A 21,002-nucleotide genomic window follows, 5' to 3' on the forward strand; every position below is an offset into this window, starting at 1 on the left:
TTGTACGTGAAAAAAACAAGTTTTTCTGGGAGGTCCGCGTCACTTCTATATTTTATTTTAGTACGAATCGGTTCAAACTTTGCACAAAGGTAGTTAAATTGATAAAATCAAAACGAAATTTTTTATCCAATAATCTTCATCCGTTGTCGAGATGTGACGGTTTAAAGTCGAGCTAAATGTTGCACATACACTTTGTTTCATGAATTTTACGTGCAAGAACAGTTTAAATTAAATAAATAAACAATGTGTTCGTAGGATAAAATTGAAAAATCACTTTCAAAAAATCTAGTGTCATTCGGATTTCACGTGCAAAAATATGTTTTTGTCAGTTTATTTACGTGTGCAACTTCTGTTTCAAACTTGGGCGAATCGGTACAAATTTTGTAAGAAGATAGAAAAATACATGTAATTAATGGTAGCCTGTTGTTTTGTGAAAGCTTTATCTGTTGCCACGGTATAAGCAACACAGAACAGTTTAAATCAAATAAATACACAATGTGTTCGTAGGATAAAATTGAAAAATCACTTTCAAAAAATCTAGTGTCATTCGGATTTCACGTGCAAAAATATGTTTTTGTCAGTTTATTTACGAGTGCAACTTCTGTTTCAAACTTGGGCGAATCGGTACAAATTTTGTAAGAAGATAGAAAAATACATGTAATTAATGGTAGCCTATTGTTTTTTGAAAGCTTTATCTGTTGCCACGATATAAGCAACACAGTTCGAAAGAGAGTAAAAAACGTATATCTGATCAATCGTTGCCCAGGTCAATAAAAACCTACATCGGTTGCCAAGCTATGGCGATCTAATGTCAAAATTATGGTAGAGTAAAAGTTTAGAAGCAAAATGAAAACTGTTCCTATCATAACAAAAAAAAAAGGCGAATATGCCTTGGGCACATTTAGGTGTGTAAAGCGAACGAGCTTTTCGAATTATGTGGCAGCTTCAAAGACATTTAAATCAAAACATCTGGACACATTAGCGCTTTTTTACGAGATAACCCTTCTTCGCCAGCGCACTGAGCTCTCTTAACTGCAGGGTCTTAACACTCCTGCATCTTGTAATTTATAGGCCAAAGTCCCTGATTCTTGTCACCAAAATCTAGAGGATTAACCAGCCATACCAGACAATATATGTAATATCATATAGCTAAAAAAGTTTTTATTGGGAGGGAGGGGGGAATGAAACTTCTGGGAGTGGTTTTTTTCCTTATGGGACGTTAAAACAATTTTTTTAATTTCTGGCTGGGAGGGGGTGACTTTTTCCCAGGGACCAATTTTTCCTTCAAAACTACCACATGCTACCAGTATGGTGAGGCGTATAAGAACAAATAGACACAGATTTATGTGCTTCTAGAGAGTGCGGTGGATCTACAATAGGAAGCAACCGAGAGTGACGGTGCATCTATAATAGGAAGTATCCGATATTGGGGCTGCATGCATCCAAAATTTTAATGACAAGTTGGGTCATGTTGCGCCATTGCACGACATAATACATGGATGATATGATGGTTGCATCATGTTGTATGACATGACATCATGTATCATGTTACTTTACGTGACACGATGCATTATATTATGTGACGTGGGTACCATTACTAACAAGTAAAAAAGCGCCAGTATGTCAAGACGTTTTGATTTAAATGTCATTAAAGCTGACAGATAAGTCGAAAAGCTGGCTCTCTTCTCTTACACCTCTAACTCCGTCCAGGATATATTCGTCTTTTTTGTGCTCTCATAGGACCATTATTCGTTCTGGTAACTTTCTGAAACACCTTGTAGCTGTTGCGTATGACTTAATAGGTAGAGAGAGTGGGGGACTGGCCCATACACTCTTCCGTTTGCAGATTTACGAGGGAGGGAAGTGCATGCTATCGATATAAACCGATCCATGCGATTGTAGCATCAACTGGCGAGGAATGACTGCTAGTCAGACACACGCACGGTGTATGAAGCATCAGCGAGTGCGCTGTCCATGGGTAGAATGGGGAAGGTGCACGATCTATTGAGTCTGACCGAGGGCAGATTGTGATGGGCCGAAGGCTCGGCACGAGCATTTCGGAAACTACACAACTTTTCGTGTGTTCGAGGGGTGCTGTGGTCAGTGCCTTCAGCACGTGACGACATCAACGTGAAACGACGTCCAGACGTCGTGGGGTTCGGCGGCCACCCCTCATTACAGATGTCGGACGTCGTAGGCTGGGTAGATTGGTGAAACAGGACGGGCGGTGAATTGTGACGGAATTAACATCAGAATTTTATGCCAGGCAAGACACAAGTGTGCCTGAACACACAGTGCACCGAACACTCCTAACGAAGGGCCTCCATGTATGTGTCGTTAACACAACGACATCGGCAACTACGACTGAAATGGGCGCGTGACCATCGGCACTGGACGTTGGCGCAGTGGCAGAGCGTTGCGAGGTCTGATGAATCCTGACACCTCCTTCATCATGCCGATAGGAGGGCGCGAATCCCAGAGGAACAACTCTTTCGCACCTCTACTGTGGGACAGAGACAAGCTGACGGGGCTCCATTATGCTCTAGGGAAACATTCATGTGGGAATCCGTGGGTCCAGTGGAGCTCGTGCAAGGCATCATGAGGGCCAGAGAGTATCATACATTGGTTGCAGATCACATACATCCCTTCATGACGACCATGTTTCTCGGAAGGCAGCGGCATTTTTCAACAAGACAATGCGTCATGTCACAAGGCCAGGAGTGTGATGGAGTGGTTGAACACAGTGGCGAGTTCCAATTGGTGTGCTGGCCCCCTAATACGCCAGATCTGAACCCGATCGAACGCGTCTAGAATGTGATTTGAAGATGGCGTCAGAGCACATTGCCCCCCCCTATCCGGAATTTACAGAGTTTAGGTGACATGTGCGTGCAGATATGGTGTCAGCTCCCTCGAGCGACTTACCAAGGCTTCATTGCTTCTATGCTATGACGCGCCGCCGCTGTCATCCGTGGTAAAGGTGGACATTCGAGCTATTAGGCAGGTGGTTATAATGTTCTGGTTGACCAGTATCAATGACTGCTACAGTGAACTGCATTCTAGAAGTACCTCAGCGTACACTAGACGTCTCTGTCTTGCAATAGCATAGGTGGTTTCATATGAAAAATTGAATGAAATGGTGGTTTCAGGCGGAAGCCATTGGTACTCAAAGCGTTACTAAGATATGGAATACTTATTTCGTTTGTCAATCATTCCATCGTATTGAACTATGACACAGAAATGTTAATGTCACACACTTCTGTGACAGCTTTTTAGGAAAAGAACATAAGACTGAATCGCAAAACGGAGCGCAAAAATTCGAAGCTGTGCCTTGTTTTTCCCTAGGGCCTCCAGTCCCCCCTCCCCCTCCCAAAAAAATGAAGCATTGGCTGTGTTTTGAACCGGAACACAGAAAGTGGAGGACGATACCCGTAGACCACGGGTTCACCGCAAATAGACTGATGAAGTAGAATCGAAACTTTGAAAATCATTTGCTCGTAAACTATTGAATAAAGCAACATAGATGTCCCGTTATTTTCATACTTCTTTCATCCCGTAAAATTTCGACTTTATCAGGGAGCGACCTGTAGCGGTTTCTTCTTGTTAGATAAGAAATGTAAACTTTCCCTTGATCGATGGGCCCTGCACGAATGGAAGTAGTATGAGTACGCTTTTTTAGCTTTTTGTGTACGGTCGCTGCCAATTTTAGCCGTCTGCTCTGTGAAAAAGCACGGTAGTACTCAGCAGTCTCCGCAATGGTTTTTTCAGAATTGACATATACCACGAGTAGTCACTAGCATACTTTGAAATCAGTTACACGAAACATTTCAGCACTGACTTCTAATTTAGTAGATGTTCAGTACACAACGCAAACCAGAGGAACAATGGCTCCTCTGGGTGCACTTGTCAGAGCTTTGAATCACAACGCCGCTACCGCCTACCCGGCAACCCTTGTGCTTCGCGATGCTTGTTTCCGCCGACTTCAGAAAACCGGTATATTAGTGTGCTAGAAAAAAGTTTAGAAAGACTAAAGTCCCTAGCGGTGGGCACATAATTGTGCTCTGAAACCTGAAAGCAACACACTACGGGACGCGTATTTGATCAGTAAAAACACATTTGCATTGCAGAATGCGCGACACTCTCTTTGCATAAATGACACAATATAATACTTAAATGCGAAGTGGCACTGCTACGTTGTAGAGATTATGTCTCTGGTACGAATTTCGTTTCTTAATTTTCCATTACTGAGCGTATCCTTTAAAGTGACAAAAATAATCACAGACGACTATTCCATGAAATTTCGAGATTGCAGCCGGATGACGTCGACTTCTTGCCACGATATTTCAGCTGACAGCCATTCAACATAAATATCGTGGCAACAAGTCTACGTCATTCGGCTGCAATCCAAAAATTTCATGGAATACTCCTTACGCTGGAAAATTTCAAGAATGGTATGTATTACAGTTAGGATGCGTGCACTGATTCATGTGGGAAGGGTATTACAAAGTTGTTGTATCCTCTCCTGGGGCATAACAGTCGTGACTAACCTATGGTATCCCGGATAATGGCACTGGGACGAAGTTAACGTCCGAACTGGTCCACACATGGTCTATTGGGGACGCATCTGGGTATATCACTGGCCACTGGACTATCTCAACGTCACGCACAATTCATAGAGACACTTACCACGTGCGGACGAGGCTTGTCTTGTTGAAAATTAGCACCACTTGTGAATTCGTAAGTAAAATACTAAGTACCGACTTGACAGAAAATCCTAGGAAGTTCTGGTCTTACGTTAAATCAGTATGTGGCTCGAAACAGCATGTCCAGACACTCCGGGATGATGATGGCATTGAAACAGAGGATGACAAGCGTAAAGCTGAAATACTAAACACCTTTTTCCAAAGCTGTTTCACAGAGGAAGACCGCACTGCAGTTCCTTCTCTAAATCCTCGAACCAACGAAAAAATGGCTGACATCGAAATAAGTGTCCAAGGAATAGAAAAGCAACTGGAATCACTCAACAGAGGAAAGTCCACTGGACCTGACGGGATACCAATTCGATTCTACACAGAGTACGCGAAAGAACTTGCCCCCCTTCTAACAGCCGTGTACCGCAAGTCTCTAGAGGAATGGAAGGTTCCAAATGATTGGAAAAGAGCACAGGTAGTCCCAGTCTTCAAGAAGGGTCGTCGAGCAGATGCGCAAAGCTATAGACCTATATCTCTGACGTCGATCTGTTGTAGAATTTTAGAACATGTTTTTTGCTCGAGTATCATGTCGTTTTTGGAAACTCAGAATCTACTATGTAGGAATCAACATGGATTCCGGAAACAGCGATCGTGTGAGACCCAACTCGCTCTATTTGTTCATGAGACCCAGAAAATATTAGATACAGGCTCCCAGGTAGATGCTATTTTTCTTGACTTCCGGAAGGCGTTCGATACAGTTCCGCACTGTCGCCTGATAAACAAAGTAAGAGCCTACGGAATATCAGACCAGCTGTGTGGCTGGATTGAAGAGTTTTTAGCAAACAGAACACAGCATGTTGTTATCAATGGAGAGACGTCTACAGACGTTAAGGCAACCTCTGGCGTGCCACAGGGGAGTGTTCTGGGACCACTGCTTTTCACAATATATATAAATGACCTAGTAGATAGTGTCGGAAGTTCCATGCGGCTTTTCGCGGATGATGCTGTAGTATACACAGAAGTTGCAGCATTAGAAAATTGTAGCGAAATGCAGGAAGATTTGCAGCGGATAGGCACTTGGTGCAGGGAGTGGCAACTGACCCTTAACATAGACAAATGTAATGTATTGAGAATACACAGAAAGAAGGATCCTTTATTGTATGATTATATGATAGCGGAACAAACACTGGTAGCAGTTACTTCTGTAAAATATCTGGGAGTATGCGTGCGGAACGATTTGAAGTGGAATGATCATATAAAATTAATTGTTGGTAAGGCGGGTACCAGGTTGAGATTCATTGGGAGAGTCCTTAGAAAATGTAGTCCATCAACAAAGGAGGTGGCTTACAAAACACTCGTTCGACCTATACTTGAGTATTGCTCATCAGTGTGGGATACGTACCAGGTCGGGTTGACGGAGGAGATAGAGAAGATCCAAAGAAGAGTGGCGCGTTTCGTCACAGGGTTATTTGGTAACCGTGATAGCGTTACGGAGATGTTTAACAAACTCAAGTGGCAGACTCTGCAAGAGAGGCGCTCTGCATCGCGGTGTAGCTTGCTCGCCAGGTTTCGAGAGGGTGCGTTTCTGGATGAGGTATCGAATATATTGCTTCCCCCTACTTATACCTCCCGAGGAGATCACGAATGTAAAATTAGAGAGATTAGAGCGCGCACAGAGGCTTTCAGACAGTCGTTCTTCCCGCGAACCATACGCGACTGGAACAGGAAAGGGAGATAATGACAGTGGCACGTAAAGTGCCCTCCGCCACACACCGTTGGGTGGCTTGCGGAGTATAAATGTAGATGTAGATGTAGACACTTTATTGTCACGTGGGAATTAACAGATGAGGACACAGGATGTCCGTGAGTTCTAACCGTGACGTTAAGTCATACCCAATTCCTGCACTCACCATGACTCTGGGAGTCACACCATCGTGCCTCTCCAAAACATTGCAAAATGATAATCCTGCCCATGCCGCCGCCATAATCGCAGACGATAGTCAGCTGGGCTAGGGTACAATCGCGATTCATCCCAGAAAACAGTGCGACGCCATTTATCAGCAGTCCGTGCTTCCTAGTCACGGCTCCATTCCAAACACAGCCGTCTGTGTGGTGGTGTTACTGGCACCCTATGCGTGGGACGGTAATTCTCTAGTTCGGCTGCTGTTAGTCTCCGACTGATTGTGCGGGATGGCACAGAATGTTGCATAGAGTGCATTACTTGTACGCGGATGGCAGTCACAGATGTGAAGGTGTTCGATGTACTTGGTGCACAATACGGCAATCCTCCCTTGTGGTGACCACATGTTTCGACCAGAACTTTTACGACGAGTATGCCTGCCGTCACTTTCCCATGAAGTACAACATCGGTCCATTGTCACATTGGAATGGACAATCCTACTAAGTGGCCAAATGGAGATCCCTAAGGAGGCCCTTCCCTGGTTCAGTCAGGTGCTGATAACGCTGTCTCACAAAGGTATGCATCATCTCAGTGTGCTTCAAAGTTATCACTCAACATCTAATGTTGTTTACACCCAAGGTCTTGTAACGAATCTACACACGAACAGCACTAATACATTCTGGTGGCCGTTCTATGTTTCACAGAGGTATAAACGCTAATTATCTACAGCTGCGGATGATGTGCACCCGTACTAAGTTACATTGATCTCTGACCATGTATTCTGGGTGCCTAATTTTTTCTCGTCTAGCGTATTTGTAATACTAGCTATGGAATGCAATGCGCGATAAGTATATCCAAACGTGTTGTCTGCGTGCCGTGTAATATAATGCTGTTTATACTATTGTCACGTGTTATAAATCCTTGCACTTTCTCGTACTGCAAGTTGAGATTACTTTCTGCTGCTTCATGTCATCGCAGGCCGAGGATGTGTTGGTGACGGTGGAACAGGGTACTCTACTTGGAACCACGGCTACTAGCGTCTACAACACCACTTACACGGCGTTTCTGGGTATCCCGTACGCGGAACCACCCGTTGGAGAGCTACGCTTCCGGGTGAGTAAGTGTGCAGCAGCACAGAGCTCGTACTCATAAGTGTTCAAGATGAATTTACTGCTTTTTAGTATTTCTGTTTACTTGAATATCACTTAGACTCTGAATGATAATTGTCTTAAAATTTCCTATGAGATATTAATGACCCAACAAGTAACGACTACATCAGTGTACAAAGGTTAACAATAAAAATGAAGGGAAGAAAATGGAGAGAAGAACTCAAGAAAACATACTAAATATAAGTGTTACGCTGCTTGACAGTTGCTAAAGAACGGAGGCATTGTTGAACTGGAATAATCAGAGGCTATGATGGACGACACGGAACATGGTACAGAGCTAGTGGAAGTATATTTAAAACGAGAAATGGTACAACTTTCACTATTTGGGAAAGGACAATAACAGACATAAATAACATTCTTGCTTGACACAGGTCAGACTCGCAACATAACGTCTATATTGGACTCTCAGTAATGAATATGTCCACCTCGGGCACTAATGCACATTTTCCACCTGTTATTGATGCTGGCTCCTGTTGTGGAGTCCATGGTGGATATTATCCCTCTCCTCTCTCAAGGCTGTTTTCAGATTTTGTACGGTTTAGGAGGGGATGTTCGTTGGGAAACACCTCTGCCAAGAGCATCCCAGACGTGCTCTTTAGCGTTTAGGCCGAGGGAGTACCACGCCATTCTACTTATTCAATACCTTCACTTTCCATTGTGTCCAAATACTCAGAGGTCATGTGCGGGCAGGAACTGTCGTCCATAAACTGGTAGTCGAGACCTACCGCACCCCTAGACATACTCACGTGATCCAGAATAATCACCCTGCATAAACGCTGTGTTGTAATAGGACTTCGCGCAAATATATGCAATGGTGTTTGGCCATTGTGCATAATACCTTCCACACCACAGCGCGTAGGCCTTACCGATGACATTCATGAACATTCTGTGGCGTGTAGCATGTCCCCCCCCCCTTCTCTCCACACTAGCGAGTGGCCAGAACCACTTGCCACAGTGGAGCTAGATTCATTGGAGAACATCACTCTGGACCACTGCTGCTGACCCCAAACAACATGCTCCCTACAACAACGACCTCTTTTCCGACGATGGAGTGGTTGATGTGGAACAGGCCTCTGCGCATACAAACTAGCCTGATCTAATCGCCAGAAAATAGTTCTGGTGGAGACAAGTGTACACGTAACGGTTGCAAGATATACAGCGATCTGCGTAGGAATGAGATGTCTGTTCCGTTTCGTCACTAGGGCTACGTATCGATCCTCTTACGGTGTGGTGGTTCATCTAAGAGCCTCGGCATGCTTTCACATAACATTTCCACCTTGAGGGGCCTTTTTTAATCGCGAGATGACACTTTTGGACTCACCCATTTCTGTGGCCACAGTAGTGGGACTTTGACTGGTTTCGACCCGTCCTGCTACTCGTCCACAATCATAATAGCTCAAATGGCGTCTTGCAGACATGTTGCAGTGCTACACGCAATGGCGCACTAATCGATTCCATAACAATCTGTGCCAAACTCCGTACTTCATGGACTGTCGAATGCACGTAGAGTGTTCGTGCACCGGCTTCGCTGCAGTTAACACGACCTGCCCTCTACATTTTCCTTTACTATAACTGGTCTGGTGTTTCGTAGCAATTTTTGGGTGTTCCGTAGCAATTGGCCGTTGTTCCTTAGGAGGCGGCAGTTGTTCTTTAGCAGCTATCAAGCAGCCTACTATCTACATTTGTCAAGTAGCGTATGTGATTAGATAGCAAGTATAGGGGCAGAAAGACAGTAAGTAAAGAATTTAAAACCTAAGGACATTAACAAAACATTATAATCATAGTTTATTATGAAACAGAATGTTGAAAATGCTATTAATATACTTTAACGTTTGCTTTAACGTTTGTCGCGTTAAGAGTTCAAAAATTGACCAAGCTATTGCCTACCTGCTGAGTAGTCCAGAAAGATGTTTCAAAAACATTCATCTGATTTCGCAAGACTGCATCGTGTACAAGAATGAAGATATAAACTTTGAGAGAATTTTAACTCACACGTCAAAACTAAATATTTATCTTGTCGTTATAAGTTTCCGGTCTATGTGATTGATGATGGAGGTCTTCGATCGTTCATTGCCCAGTGTGCGTCGAGTCGATATGGTAAGAACACAGCAACAAGAGGTGTTTTGCGTTCTTCCGTTTCAACAGGTGCAATTCAGTTACAAATTGGTGGGCTGATTTTCGTCGAGGGTACAGAACCGCACCTCATACTACCCAAAGTATTCGATGAGAGGATCGGCGTCAGCAGGTTCAAGACACTGATTGTTTACGTAAGAGAAAATCCACATGTTGAGTGAAGGGATCGTTCAAGACGTAGAGCGCGTTTTTACAGATTCTTGCCCCTAGTTCACAGAACTCTCCTCGTCATGGCATGCAAAACTTACCTAGTCCTCACATGTCTGTCTAATTTGTTTTGCGGCGTGTTTCTATCCGTGGAGGATTCAATTGCTACAAGACCTTTATGACTGTGATAAACAAAAATGTGTAGAGCTGTGTGAATTCTTTCTAGGCATGGAAGTCGAAAACTGACAGGTGGGATAGTCTTACCGGCAACCATTGAAACCGGCAAATTATACCCATTACACGATGGTAAACGCTTAGTTTCGATGCGTAAGTTTAAATTCACCCTTCTCCCCTCCAAACAATCGCGCCCTCATCCCATGCTTCTATCTTGCATGTAGAAGGTATAGCTTTGTTGAATTGGATGCATGTTTATGAGTAACTCTGTATTTGCAAATAGTTTGGGTAGTAGGTCGAACAATAACATAATTTTTTCATCTTGAACTCCTTTGTAAGAGTACTAATATAACATTTATTAATACTGAAAAGAGGTTTGATAGTCGTTATAAATTATTTATATGACTTACGTTTCGTTCGGTATGATTGTTACGAATTTTGAAGTGAATATTGAAGTTGCCTACATCTGAGAATTCAAATATAAAATATTTAGACGAATTTCAGTGAAAAAAAAGCAATAACACGTAATCAGTGATAATACAAATTCTGTCACTAGAAGTAACAGACGTATTGGAGGCAAATTAAAGGCAAATTGGGATGAATCTGTAGATGATACTAATCAAATTCTCTTCATCTATAAATGTATAGAATCTTAACGTATGTGTGGCAAATGAAGTCACATGTGCAAATCACGTGAAAGTTTTGCATCTGTCAGAGAAAAATAATAGTTGCAGTGTTTGATATTACTGACACGCTACGTAGCTCCTAAAGAGTTCAACGACACAAAATTCCTTCAGATATGTAAATAAGATTAATGTCGCTGAAATGAAATGAACATGTATGCGATAATATCAGCAGACACCAAAAACAAATGGTGCACTTGCAGTGTGGTTCATGATGTCTTCGGATGTTTCTCTTTATGTTTTCCAGGATCCCCAGCCGGCAACGCACTGGGTAGGTGTATACAATGCTACTAAATACGGCAGTGACTGCGTACAAGACACGGGAGATGGCTCCGAGGACTGCCTCTACTTGAACGTGTTCGTCCCTGACGTTCCAGGGGAGGGTTCAGGTTTTCCTGTGCTCTTCTGGATCCATGGAGGGGGGTTCACCTACGGCAGTGGCTCAGACCAGCAGTACGGACCTGATTTCCTTGTCTCCTATGGTGTCATTCTTGTCACCATCAATTATCGGCTTGGGCCACTAGGTGTGTATCTATACCATGGGATAAGCTAAGTTGCTTCTCTTGCTTAGCTGGTAAACTTGAGATGGTCTCCACTCTCCAAGTTTATATTCTCGATCTATTCCACTTCCTTAACTGCAGCAACGATCTACAATCAAATGTGCCACTAAATATAACTGATAACTTAAAAGTTGATCTACCTGCAGATAGATTCAAATGGTTCAAATGGCTCTGAGCCCTATGGGACTTAACATCTGAGGTCGTCAGTCCCCTAGAACTTAAAACTACTTAAACCTAACTCAGCTAAGGACATCATACACATCCATGCCCGAGGCAGGATTCGAACCTGCGACCGGAGCAGTCGCTCGGTTCCGGACTGAAGTGCCTAGAATCGCTCGGCCACAGCGGCCGGCCTGCAGATAGAACAAGTGCCATTGTGCAGTCAATGAAATTGAATTATTGCAGAAATAGTGGTTCAGATGACGTCAGCTAAGGAAGAAATGAAACGCAAGAAAACTGTTTCTGATTCCAAAGTAACGTTTTACTGTCACAAAAAGATCATACAGTATGTGAAGTTGAATATTTTAAATTTGGTGCAACGCACAGAAAGAATCATCACACTTGGGATTATGTGCATACACAAAGAGCAGTTTTCCTTTGCTTTACACTAACTTCTGTTATTAACGAAACTCGAAAGAAAGTTTACTATAATTATTATGTCTTATAAAAATTCGGGCAAGATGGATACAGCCCGTAGGAAAACTGAAGAGACCTTTGGAGAAAGTGCAGCTGTATGAATATCAAGAGCTCAGATGGGAAACTAGTACTAAGCAAAGAATAGAAAGTTCAGAAACAGAAAGAGTATACAGAGGGACTGTACAAGGGAAATGAACTTGAAGGAAATATTATAGAAAGGGAAGAGCACGTGGATGAAGATGAGACGGGGACATGATAGTGCGAGAATAATTTGACAGAGCACTGAAAGACCTAATTCGAAACAAGACGCCTTCTTTGGGAAAGCCATCCATGACAAAACTGTTCCACCTGGTGGCAAGATAGGCGAAATACCCGCAGACTTCGAGAAGAATGCAATAATTACAATGTGCTGATAGGTGTGAATATTATAGAATTATCAGTTTAGTAAGTAATAGTTGGAAAATACTAACACGTATTATTTACAGAAGAACGGAGAAGCTGGTAGAAACCGATTTCGGAGAAGATCGGTTAGGGTTCCGGAAGAATAAATAGAGACGCGAGGCAATACTGACCCTACGGCTTCTCTTAGAAGATAGGATAAGGAAAGGCAAACATACATTTATAGCATTTGTAGACTTACATAAAACTTTTGACAATGTTGACTACAATAAGCTCTTTGCAATTCTGAAAGTACCACAGGGAAAATATAGGGAGCGAAACGTTATTTACAACTTGTGCAGAAAGCAGGCGGCAGTTATAAGAATCGAGAGACATGAGAGGGAAGCATTAAAGGAAATCAGGGAAAAATTGGTGAAGGAATTAACGTTCACGGAGAAGAAATAAAACTTTAAGGTTTGCTGATGGCAGTGTAATTCTGTCAGAGACAGCAAGGACATGGAAGAGCAGCTGAATGGAATGTAAAGTGTCTTGAATGAAGGATATACGATGAAGATCAACAAAAGCAAAACAAGTGTAAGGGAATATAGCCGAGTAAAATCAAGCGAAACTGAGGGAACTAGATTAGGAAATGAGACGCTAAAAGTAGTAGCTGAGTTTTGCTGTTTGGCCAGCGAAATAACTGATGATGGTCAAAGTAGAGACGGTATAAATTGTAGACTGACAAATGGTAAGAAAAGAGTTTCTGAAGAAAAGAAATTTGTTAAGTAGGAAGTCTTCCCTGGAGATATTTGTCTAGAGTGTAGCCCTGAACGGACGAAAACAGTTCAGACAAGGAAAGAGCAGAAGATTTAAAAATGTGGTGCTATAGAGGAATGCTGAAGATTAGCTGTGTAGATCATGTAACTAATGATTCTATACTGGGTGGAATTGAGGAGAAAAACATTTGGTGCAGTTTGACTGAAAGATGGACTCGGTTGATAGGACACATTCTATGACATTAAGGGATAGCCAGTTACGTAATGGAGGGAAATGTAGGAGGTTAAAATTGTAGAGGTAGGCCAAGAGATGAGTATAGTAAGCAGGTTCAAACAGCTGTAGATTGTAGTAGTTATTCGGAGATGAAGAGGCTTGCACAGGATAGAGTAGAATGACGAGCTGCATCAGATTGATGATCACAACGGCAACAACACCAGGAATACGGGAATTACTTTTTTGTTTCTTTTCATTGGTAGCTCATAAACGACCAAAAACACTTATCTGAAGCTGTATATAAAAATTACTGACAAATCAATAGTCTCTCTGTCTCTGTCTCTCTATTCTTTCAATCTATTCCAGCTCTCAGTGATCTCATTAACCAAAAGATTTCCGTTCGGTGTAATAGTTAAGGAAGGCGGATCTCAAATAGATATGTTTTTGGTGAAATGAATGTCAAAATTCCATTAACCAAAGCACGCCAATTTCTTCCGCCCTGTACTACCTTCAGAAGAATATCCAGATTGGAATCCATAACTTGTGTGATGCCGTCAATCCATCTCATCCTTTCCTGTTCTCTTCTACTTGTGCTCTTGAACTTACTGGCACTAAGGTCTTTTACAGCTAATCATGTCTTCTCACGATGTACCCATAGTATGTCAATTTTTGTTTCAGTGCCAGACCGTTCAAGAAGCATTCTGGCTTTACTTAACTATAATACCGACCTATTCGTTCTAAGGACTTTCCTCCAACACCACAATTCAAGGAAGTGTATTTTATTATGTTCAACCTTTCTTACGGTTCGGATATCGTATTCTAACTTCACAACTGGAATAACCATACCCATTACTATACGTATCTTTGTAGTCCTTAACACATTGTTAAGATTGGTCTTTGCCCTTCTACCAAGTAACAAGCGCCTCTTGATTTCGTGGTTGCAGCCACCATCAGTAGTAGTCTGGGGGCCGAGGTAATTGAACGTAGTAAAAACTACCATTTTTCTTCCCCTTACATGTCATGAAGTCGTGGACGTAGTTTCCAAATTTTTATTATCTTCACATTGAACATTAGTTCAGCCTTTGCACTTCCTTCTTTCACCTTAAGTAAGTGGATTTCTAAATCTTCTTCATTTACTGCCATCAGGATGGTATCATCAGCACATCCAAGGTTATTTACTTTCATCCCAGCTAGTTTAATTCCGGTTTCTTCTTCACCTAACGCGGGATGCCTCATAATGTGTTCTGCATACATACTGAATGAACATTGTGACAATATGCACCCTTTCCGTACTACGTTCTGAATCTTGAACCAATTAGTCGCTTCATACAGAATTCTCACTGTGGCTTCTTAATCATAGTAATTGGACACATACTATCCACAACCGTTGTTTGTTGTCGACATAACAAATGAACCATTTTCTCGTGACTCATACAGGCGCCGATATCCGATTTCTCCCCATACGTGCTGCGTGCGATTCACTACATGAGAAAACGGAGGAAGCGGTACCAAGTACGTTAAACCAGTTACTATCGTCGAAATTTGGAAGCGACGTCAGCACTGTTTTTATTTTTTTGCTATCATGTCTGTGGTCTGTACCTTTATAAAGGATGTTCTCAGCCTGGAAAAGTGCTAGCATAACTATGTTCGGTGTCGGCGAGCATAAACCTTCGTTCAGTAATAAGCAGGGATAAAGGGAAGGAAGACTGTAGAGTTTCAATAGCGACGCCATTGTCATTTGATGGGAAACAAGTTCGCTATGAAGATATTCCGGTTGTAATCGGACTTGCAATTTTTGAAGGAACCATTCTGGAAAGTGTGTTGAAATTCTAACTCCACCATGCCTGAACCTACCTATTTCTTGGGAGTGGTGATTGATATTATGAACTATTCCAAGAACAACAGGAGTATTAAAACAGTGTCGATTAGACAGAAAAAACGATGTACACTTCGATAACACAGTTGAAACAATAGTGCAAAAAGATAGAGCTTCTTCTGTACGTCCTTCTTTCCTAGAGGCTTTTGAAAGAGGTGAAAGTTGTGAATAATAAACCTCATATTTTAAAATTCAGTTGGACTGTCTTTCTTGTAGGATATTCATTTTACTATGTATTGTCATCTCCCGCAATACCTTATAGTTTTCCACTCCATAGCACTATCAGTACGAATGTATTATCGCAAATCTTTTCTTGATTGTGTCTTGCGTTTCTAATCAGCAGTCTATGAACTACACCTGAAGTGATTCTATGCAGGAGCGATTAGTTTTGGCTCAGAGTGTTCCAAACAAACTCAGATAAAAGCAGTGGAGCTTCTTAGTTTAGCCTGTTTATTATTAACGAGTAATTTTTAACGTTTCCAGTATTTCCTTCTTACTTTCGAAAGCTTTCTTGACCCTTCTCGTTCTACGCAGGTCAAGGATGTTATTGGTAGCAAGTTAAGGAATCTGAATTTATATTTTCGGAGTGTAGAGCTTACATGTATACGTTAGCAGAGAGTTTTTTAGTTGTTTTAAAGTCCAACACATTATCTACGTAAAACGTAACATTCTCCAGCAAGTTGGGGGATACGTGTATGGAGCACGTATATTCCTCCTTTCTTGTAACGCAATTTTGAATCTAAAGATGCCTTTAATTTGAGTTTGCCTGACGTCAGTGTCCGCCTTATCTCTGTGTAAACTACTTGCTTCTGTAAACAACTTTTCTCTTGTATGAAGCGTTTATTGAATGATGAAGAACATAAGGAACTTCAAACATACTAAAACATTTGGCACGACCTTATAATATTTTAGAATTTAAAGATTTTTATTCATTTTTAAGTATCAGATCACCACAATGCCTTAACAACACATTAAGTTACCTTTAAAATAAGACATTATACAGGGTGTAGCGGGTATAAGTGCAGATATTTCTAATGGTGACTGAGGACAGTGTAATGAACAAGTTTACATCAGTATTCACTTCATTTACCGACTAATAAATATAGCTATTAGGAGTAGTGTCTTTTTAAGTTGGTTAGTACCTCCAAGCAAAAGCAAGCCACTAGCGCTTCTTTTCCCCTGGGCAGCAAGCCTAGTGTTGAAGTGTGAGGACGCGGACGCGAAGCAATTAGTCTATAGAGACAGGCGTAAACCACTTATTGGTGCACTTACAGCCACCCAGAAAACGTCGTAAAGTTAGTGAAATGTTGGTGGGAAGACTGATCGACGCACAGAAAAGACTACGAACTCTCTGATGTGTGTTCTGTACGTTTTAATATACCACATATATAAATATCTGCACTTACACCCGTTATACCCTGTATAGTAGTGCAGTAACTGTGACGCAGCAGCAATCACTCGTGGCAGGTTTCCTTAGCACCGGCGACGAGGTGGTGCCTGGCAACGCGGGCCTCAAGGACCAGTTGCTGGCGCTGAAGTGGGTTGGGCAGAACATCGCGAGCTTCGGCGGTGATCCGGACCTAATCACTCTGCAGGGGCAGAGCGCTGGCGGCATGGCCGTCTCCTTCCACATGGTCTCCCCACTGTCCACAGGTCAGTTGCTCCACGTTTACCAAGCGCTTCTCAGTCCCGCCATAGTGTGCCGAAATTTTCACCATTTCAGGTCATACACTTTACAAACATTTCATTTATGTTTGCATAAGTGAATAAGTTGTTGTTAATAACTATATAACAGTACTATGAAGTAAAGGAAAGTGGATTGCTTGGTGTTACGTGTGAGAGAAGATACTATAGCTTCGTACGACATAAAAGGTGGATTGTGAGACTGCTTTGGAAAATAATTAGCAAGATGGGTAACCCACATATAGGAAGTTTTTTTTGAGTCATCGGTCTCCTGACTGGTTTGATCCGGCCCGCCAAGAATTCCTCTCCTGGGGCAAACTTTTCACCTCAGGCTAGACCTTGCAATTATTTTCTGGATGTATTCCAATCTCTGTCTTTCTCTACAGTTCCTACCCGACTTCTCTTGGCTAGGAATGCCCTTTTTGCCAATGCTACTCTGCTTTTTATGTCCTTTTTGCTCCTTCCGTCGTGGGTTATTTTGATGCCTAGATAGCAGCATTCCTTACCTCCAACTACTTCATGATCACCAATCCTGAAGTTAAATTTTGTCGCCGTTCTCACTTCTGCTGCTTCTCATTACTTTCGTCTCTCTTCGATTTACTCTCAATCCATATTCTGCAATCATTAGATTGTTCATTCTATTCAACATATCCTGTAATTCTCCTTCACTTTCACTGAGGATAGCCATTTCATCAACGACTCATTGATATACTTTCATCTTGAATTTTAATTCCATTCTTGAACCTTTCTTTTGTTTCTATCATTGCTTCTTCGATGTACAGACTGAACAGTAGGTGACGAAAGACTGTATCGCTGTCTTACATCCTTTTTAATCCGAGCACTTCGTTCTTGGTCTTCCAGTCTTATTGTTCCCTCTTGGCTCTTGTACATAAATCTAGGAACCTATTAATACACTGCTTGACAATTTCTAAGGAACAGAGACATTGCTGGACAGGAATAATCACATGGGGTGATGGAATACATGGAACACAATACATATGTAATAGAGGTGGAGTGGTATATTTACGACGAAAAATGGTACAGATTTCACCATATCCAGAAGCATGATAATAGACATAAATAATGTTCACATTTCACATGGGTCAAATTCCCAACTTCAAGATGGACATCAGACCCTCAGTGAGGAATATACCCTACTCGGCCACTAATGCACAGTCTGGACCTGTTATTCATGCTGGCTACCAAACTGCTGAGAAGTCCTGTGGGGATATTGTCCCACTCTTTGTCAAGGCGGTTTTCTGTTCGTGCACGGTTTTGTGAGAGAATGTTCTTTGAGAAATATATCTGCCAAAAGCACCTCAGACATGCCGTATAGGATTTAGGTCCGGAGAGTACGCAGGCCATTCCATGCGTTCAATATCATCACTTCGTATGTGTCCGACACCTCAACGGTCCTGAATGGACAGGCATAGTCCATAAACAGAAAGTCGAGATCTACCGAACCCCTGACCAGACATTACATAGGATAATCTCCCTGCTATGCCCTGTGCTGTAACGGTATATCACACTAAGGTACGCAGCTATTTTCCGCCATTGTGCATAATGCCTGGTCACACTAAAGTGAGGTGAGAAAATTCATGGTATAGCGATGTGCACATATACAGACGTCGGCACTGTTGCTTATGCACAGTGCTTTGGTGGAGCTGTCATTATACTCTGGTGATTCACGTTTCACGTCATGATTATGGCTTCATGACGGAAATTAACAGATATTGAACGCGGAATGATTGTTAGAGTTAGACGCACGGGACACTCCATTTCGGAAATTGTTAGGGAATTCAATATTCTGAGATCCACAGTGGCAAGAGTGTGCCGAGAATACCACATTTCAGGCTTTACCGTTCACTATGGTCAACGCAGTGGTCAACTGCATTGATTTAACGACCGAGAGCAGCGGCGATTGCATAGAGTTGTCAGTGCTAACAGTCTACATCTACATCTACATTTATACTCCGCAAGCCACCCAACGGTGTGTGGCGGAGGGCACTTTACGTGCCACTGTCATTATCTCCCTTTCCTGTTCCAGTCGCGTATGGTTCGCGGGAAGAACGACTGTCTGAAAGCCTCTGTGCGCGCTCTAATCTCTCTAATTTTACATTCGTGATCTCCTCGGGAGGTATAAGTAGGGGGAAGCAATATATTCGATACCTCATCCAGAAACGCACCCTCTCGAAACCTGGCGAGCAAGCTACACCGCGATGCAGAGCGCCTCTCTTGCAGGGTCTGCCACTTGAGTTTGTTAAACATCTCCGTAACGCTATCACGGTTACCAAATAACCCTGTGACGAAACGCGCCGCTCTTCTTTGGATCTTCTCTATCTCCTCCGTCAACCCGATCTGGTACGGATCCCACACTGATGAGCAATACTCAAGTATAGGTCGAACGAGTGTTTTGTAAGCAACCTCCTTTGTTGATGGACTACATTTTCTAAGGACTCTCCCAATGAATCTCAACCTGGTACCCGCCTTACCAACAATTAATTTTATATGATCATTCCACTTCAAATCGTTCCGCACGCATACTCCCAGATATTTTACAGAAGTAACTGCTACCAGTGTTTGTTCCGCTATCATATAATCATACAATAAAGGATCCTTCTTTCTATGTATTCGCAATACATTACATTTGTCTATGTTAAGGGTCAGTTGCCACTCCCTGCACCAAGTGCCTATCCGCTGCAGATCTTCCTGCATTTCGCTACAATTTTCCAATGCTGCAACTTCTCTGTATACTACAGCATCATCCGCGAAAAGCCGCATGGAACTTCCGACACTATCTACTAGGTCATTTATATATATTGTGAAAAGCAATGGTCCCATAACACTCCCCTGTGGCACGCCAGAGGTTACTTTAACGTCTGTAGATGTCTCTCCATTGAGAACAACATGCTGTGTTCTGTTTGCTAAAAACTCTTCAATCCAGCCACACAGCTGGTCTGATATTCCGTAGGCTCTTACTTTGTTTATCAGGCGACAGTGCGGAACTGTATCGAACGCCTTCCGGAAGTCAAGGAAAATGGCATCTACCTGGGAGCCTGTATCTAATATTTTCTGGGTCTCATGAACAAATAAAGCGAGTTGGGTTTCACACGATCGCTGTTTCCGGAATCCATGTTGATTCCTACATAGTAGATTCTGAGTTTCCAAAAACGACATGATACTCGAGCAAAAGACATGTTCTAAAATTCTACAACAGATCGACGTCAGAGAGATAGGTCTATAGTTTTGCCCATCTGCTCGACGACCCTTCTTGAAGACTGGGACTACCTGTGCTCTTTTCCAATCATTTGGAACCTTCTGTTCCTCTAGAGACTTGCGGTACACGGCTGTTAGAAGGGGGGCAAGTTCTTTCGCGTACTCTGTGTAGAATCGAATTGGTATCCCGTCAGGTCCAGTGGACTTTCCTCAAGGAACACTGCGTGAAATAGCCGCAGAGATCAATGTAGGACATACGACGAACGTATCCGTCAGGACAGCGTGGTGAAATTTGGCGTTAATAGGCAATGGCAGCAGACGACCGACGGTTGTGCTTTGGCTTGCAGCGCCTCATCTGGGCTCGTGACCATGTCGGTTCGACCCTAGACGACTGGGAAACCGTGGCCTGGTTAGATGATTCCCGATTTCAGGGGTAAGAGCTCAAATGGTTCAAATGGCTCTGAGCACTAAACTTCTAAGGTCGTCAGTCCCCTAGAACTTAGAACTACTTAAACCTAACTAACCTAAGGACATCACGCACATCCATGCCCGAGGCAGGATTCGAACCTGCGACCGTAACGGTCGCGCGGTTCCAAACTGTAGCGCCTAGAACTGCTCGGCCACAGCGGTTGGCTGGTAAGATCTGATGGTAAGGTTTGACCGTGCCGCGGATCCCACGAAACCGTGGACCCAAGTTGTCAACAAGACACTGTGCCTGCTTGTGGTGCCTCCACAATGGTGTGGGCTGTGTTTACATTGAATAGACTTC

General features: G+C 42.7%; 1 protein-coding gene across 2 annotated transcripts in view; it reads left to right on the forward strand.

Annotated features, from left to right (window-relative positions):
• LOC126176751 (cholinesterase-like) overlaps positions 1–21,002 on the forward strand; it is a 90,911-nt gene that overhangs the window by 17,739 nt on the left and 52,170 nt on the right. For both annotated transcript variants that reach the window (XM_049923918.1, XM_049923919.1), the window contains exons 2-4: positions 7,567–7,701; positions 11,142–11,418; positions 16,802–16,987. In XM_049923918.1, coding sequence (XP_049779875.1) covers positions 7,567–7,701; positions 11,142–11,418; positions 16,802–16,987 — 598 coding nt within the window. The remainder of the gene's footprint in view (positions 1–7,566; positions 7,702–11,141; positions 11,419–16,801; positions 16,988–21,002) is intronic.

Source organism: Schistocerca cancellata, chromosome 3 (genome assembly GCF_023864275.1).
Source record: "Schistocerca cancellata isolate TAMUIC-IGC-003103 chromosome 3, iqSchCanc2.1, whole genome shotgun sequence".
NCBI classification, from domain to species: Eukaryota; Metazoa; Arthropoda; class Insecta; order Orthoptera; family Acrididae; genus Schistocerca; species Schistocerca cancellata.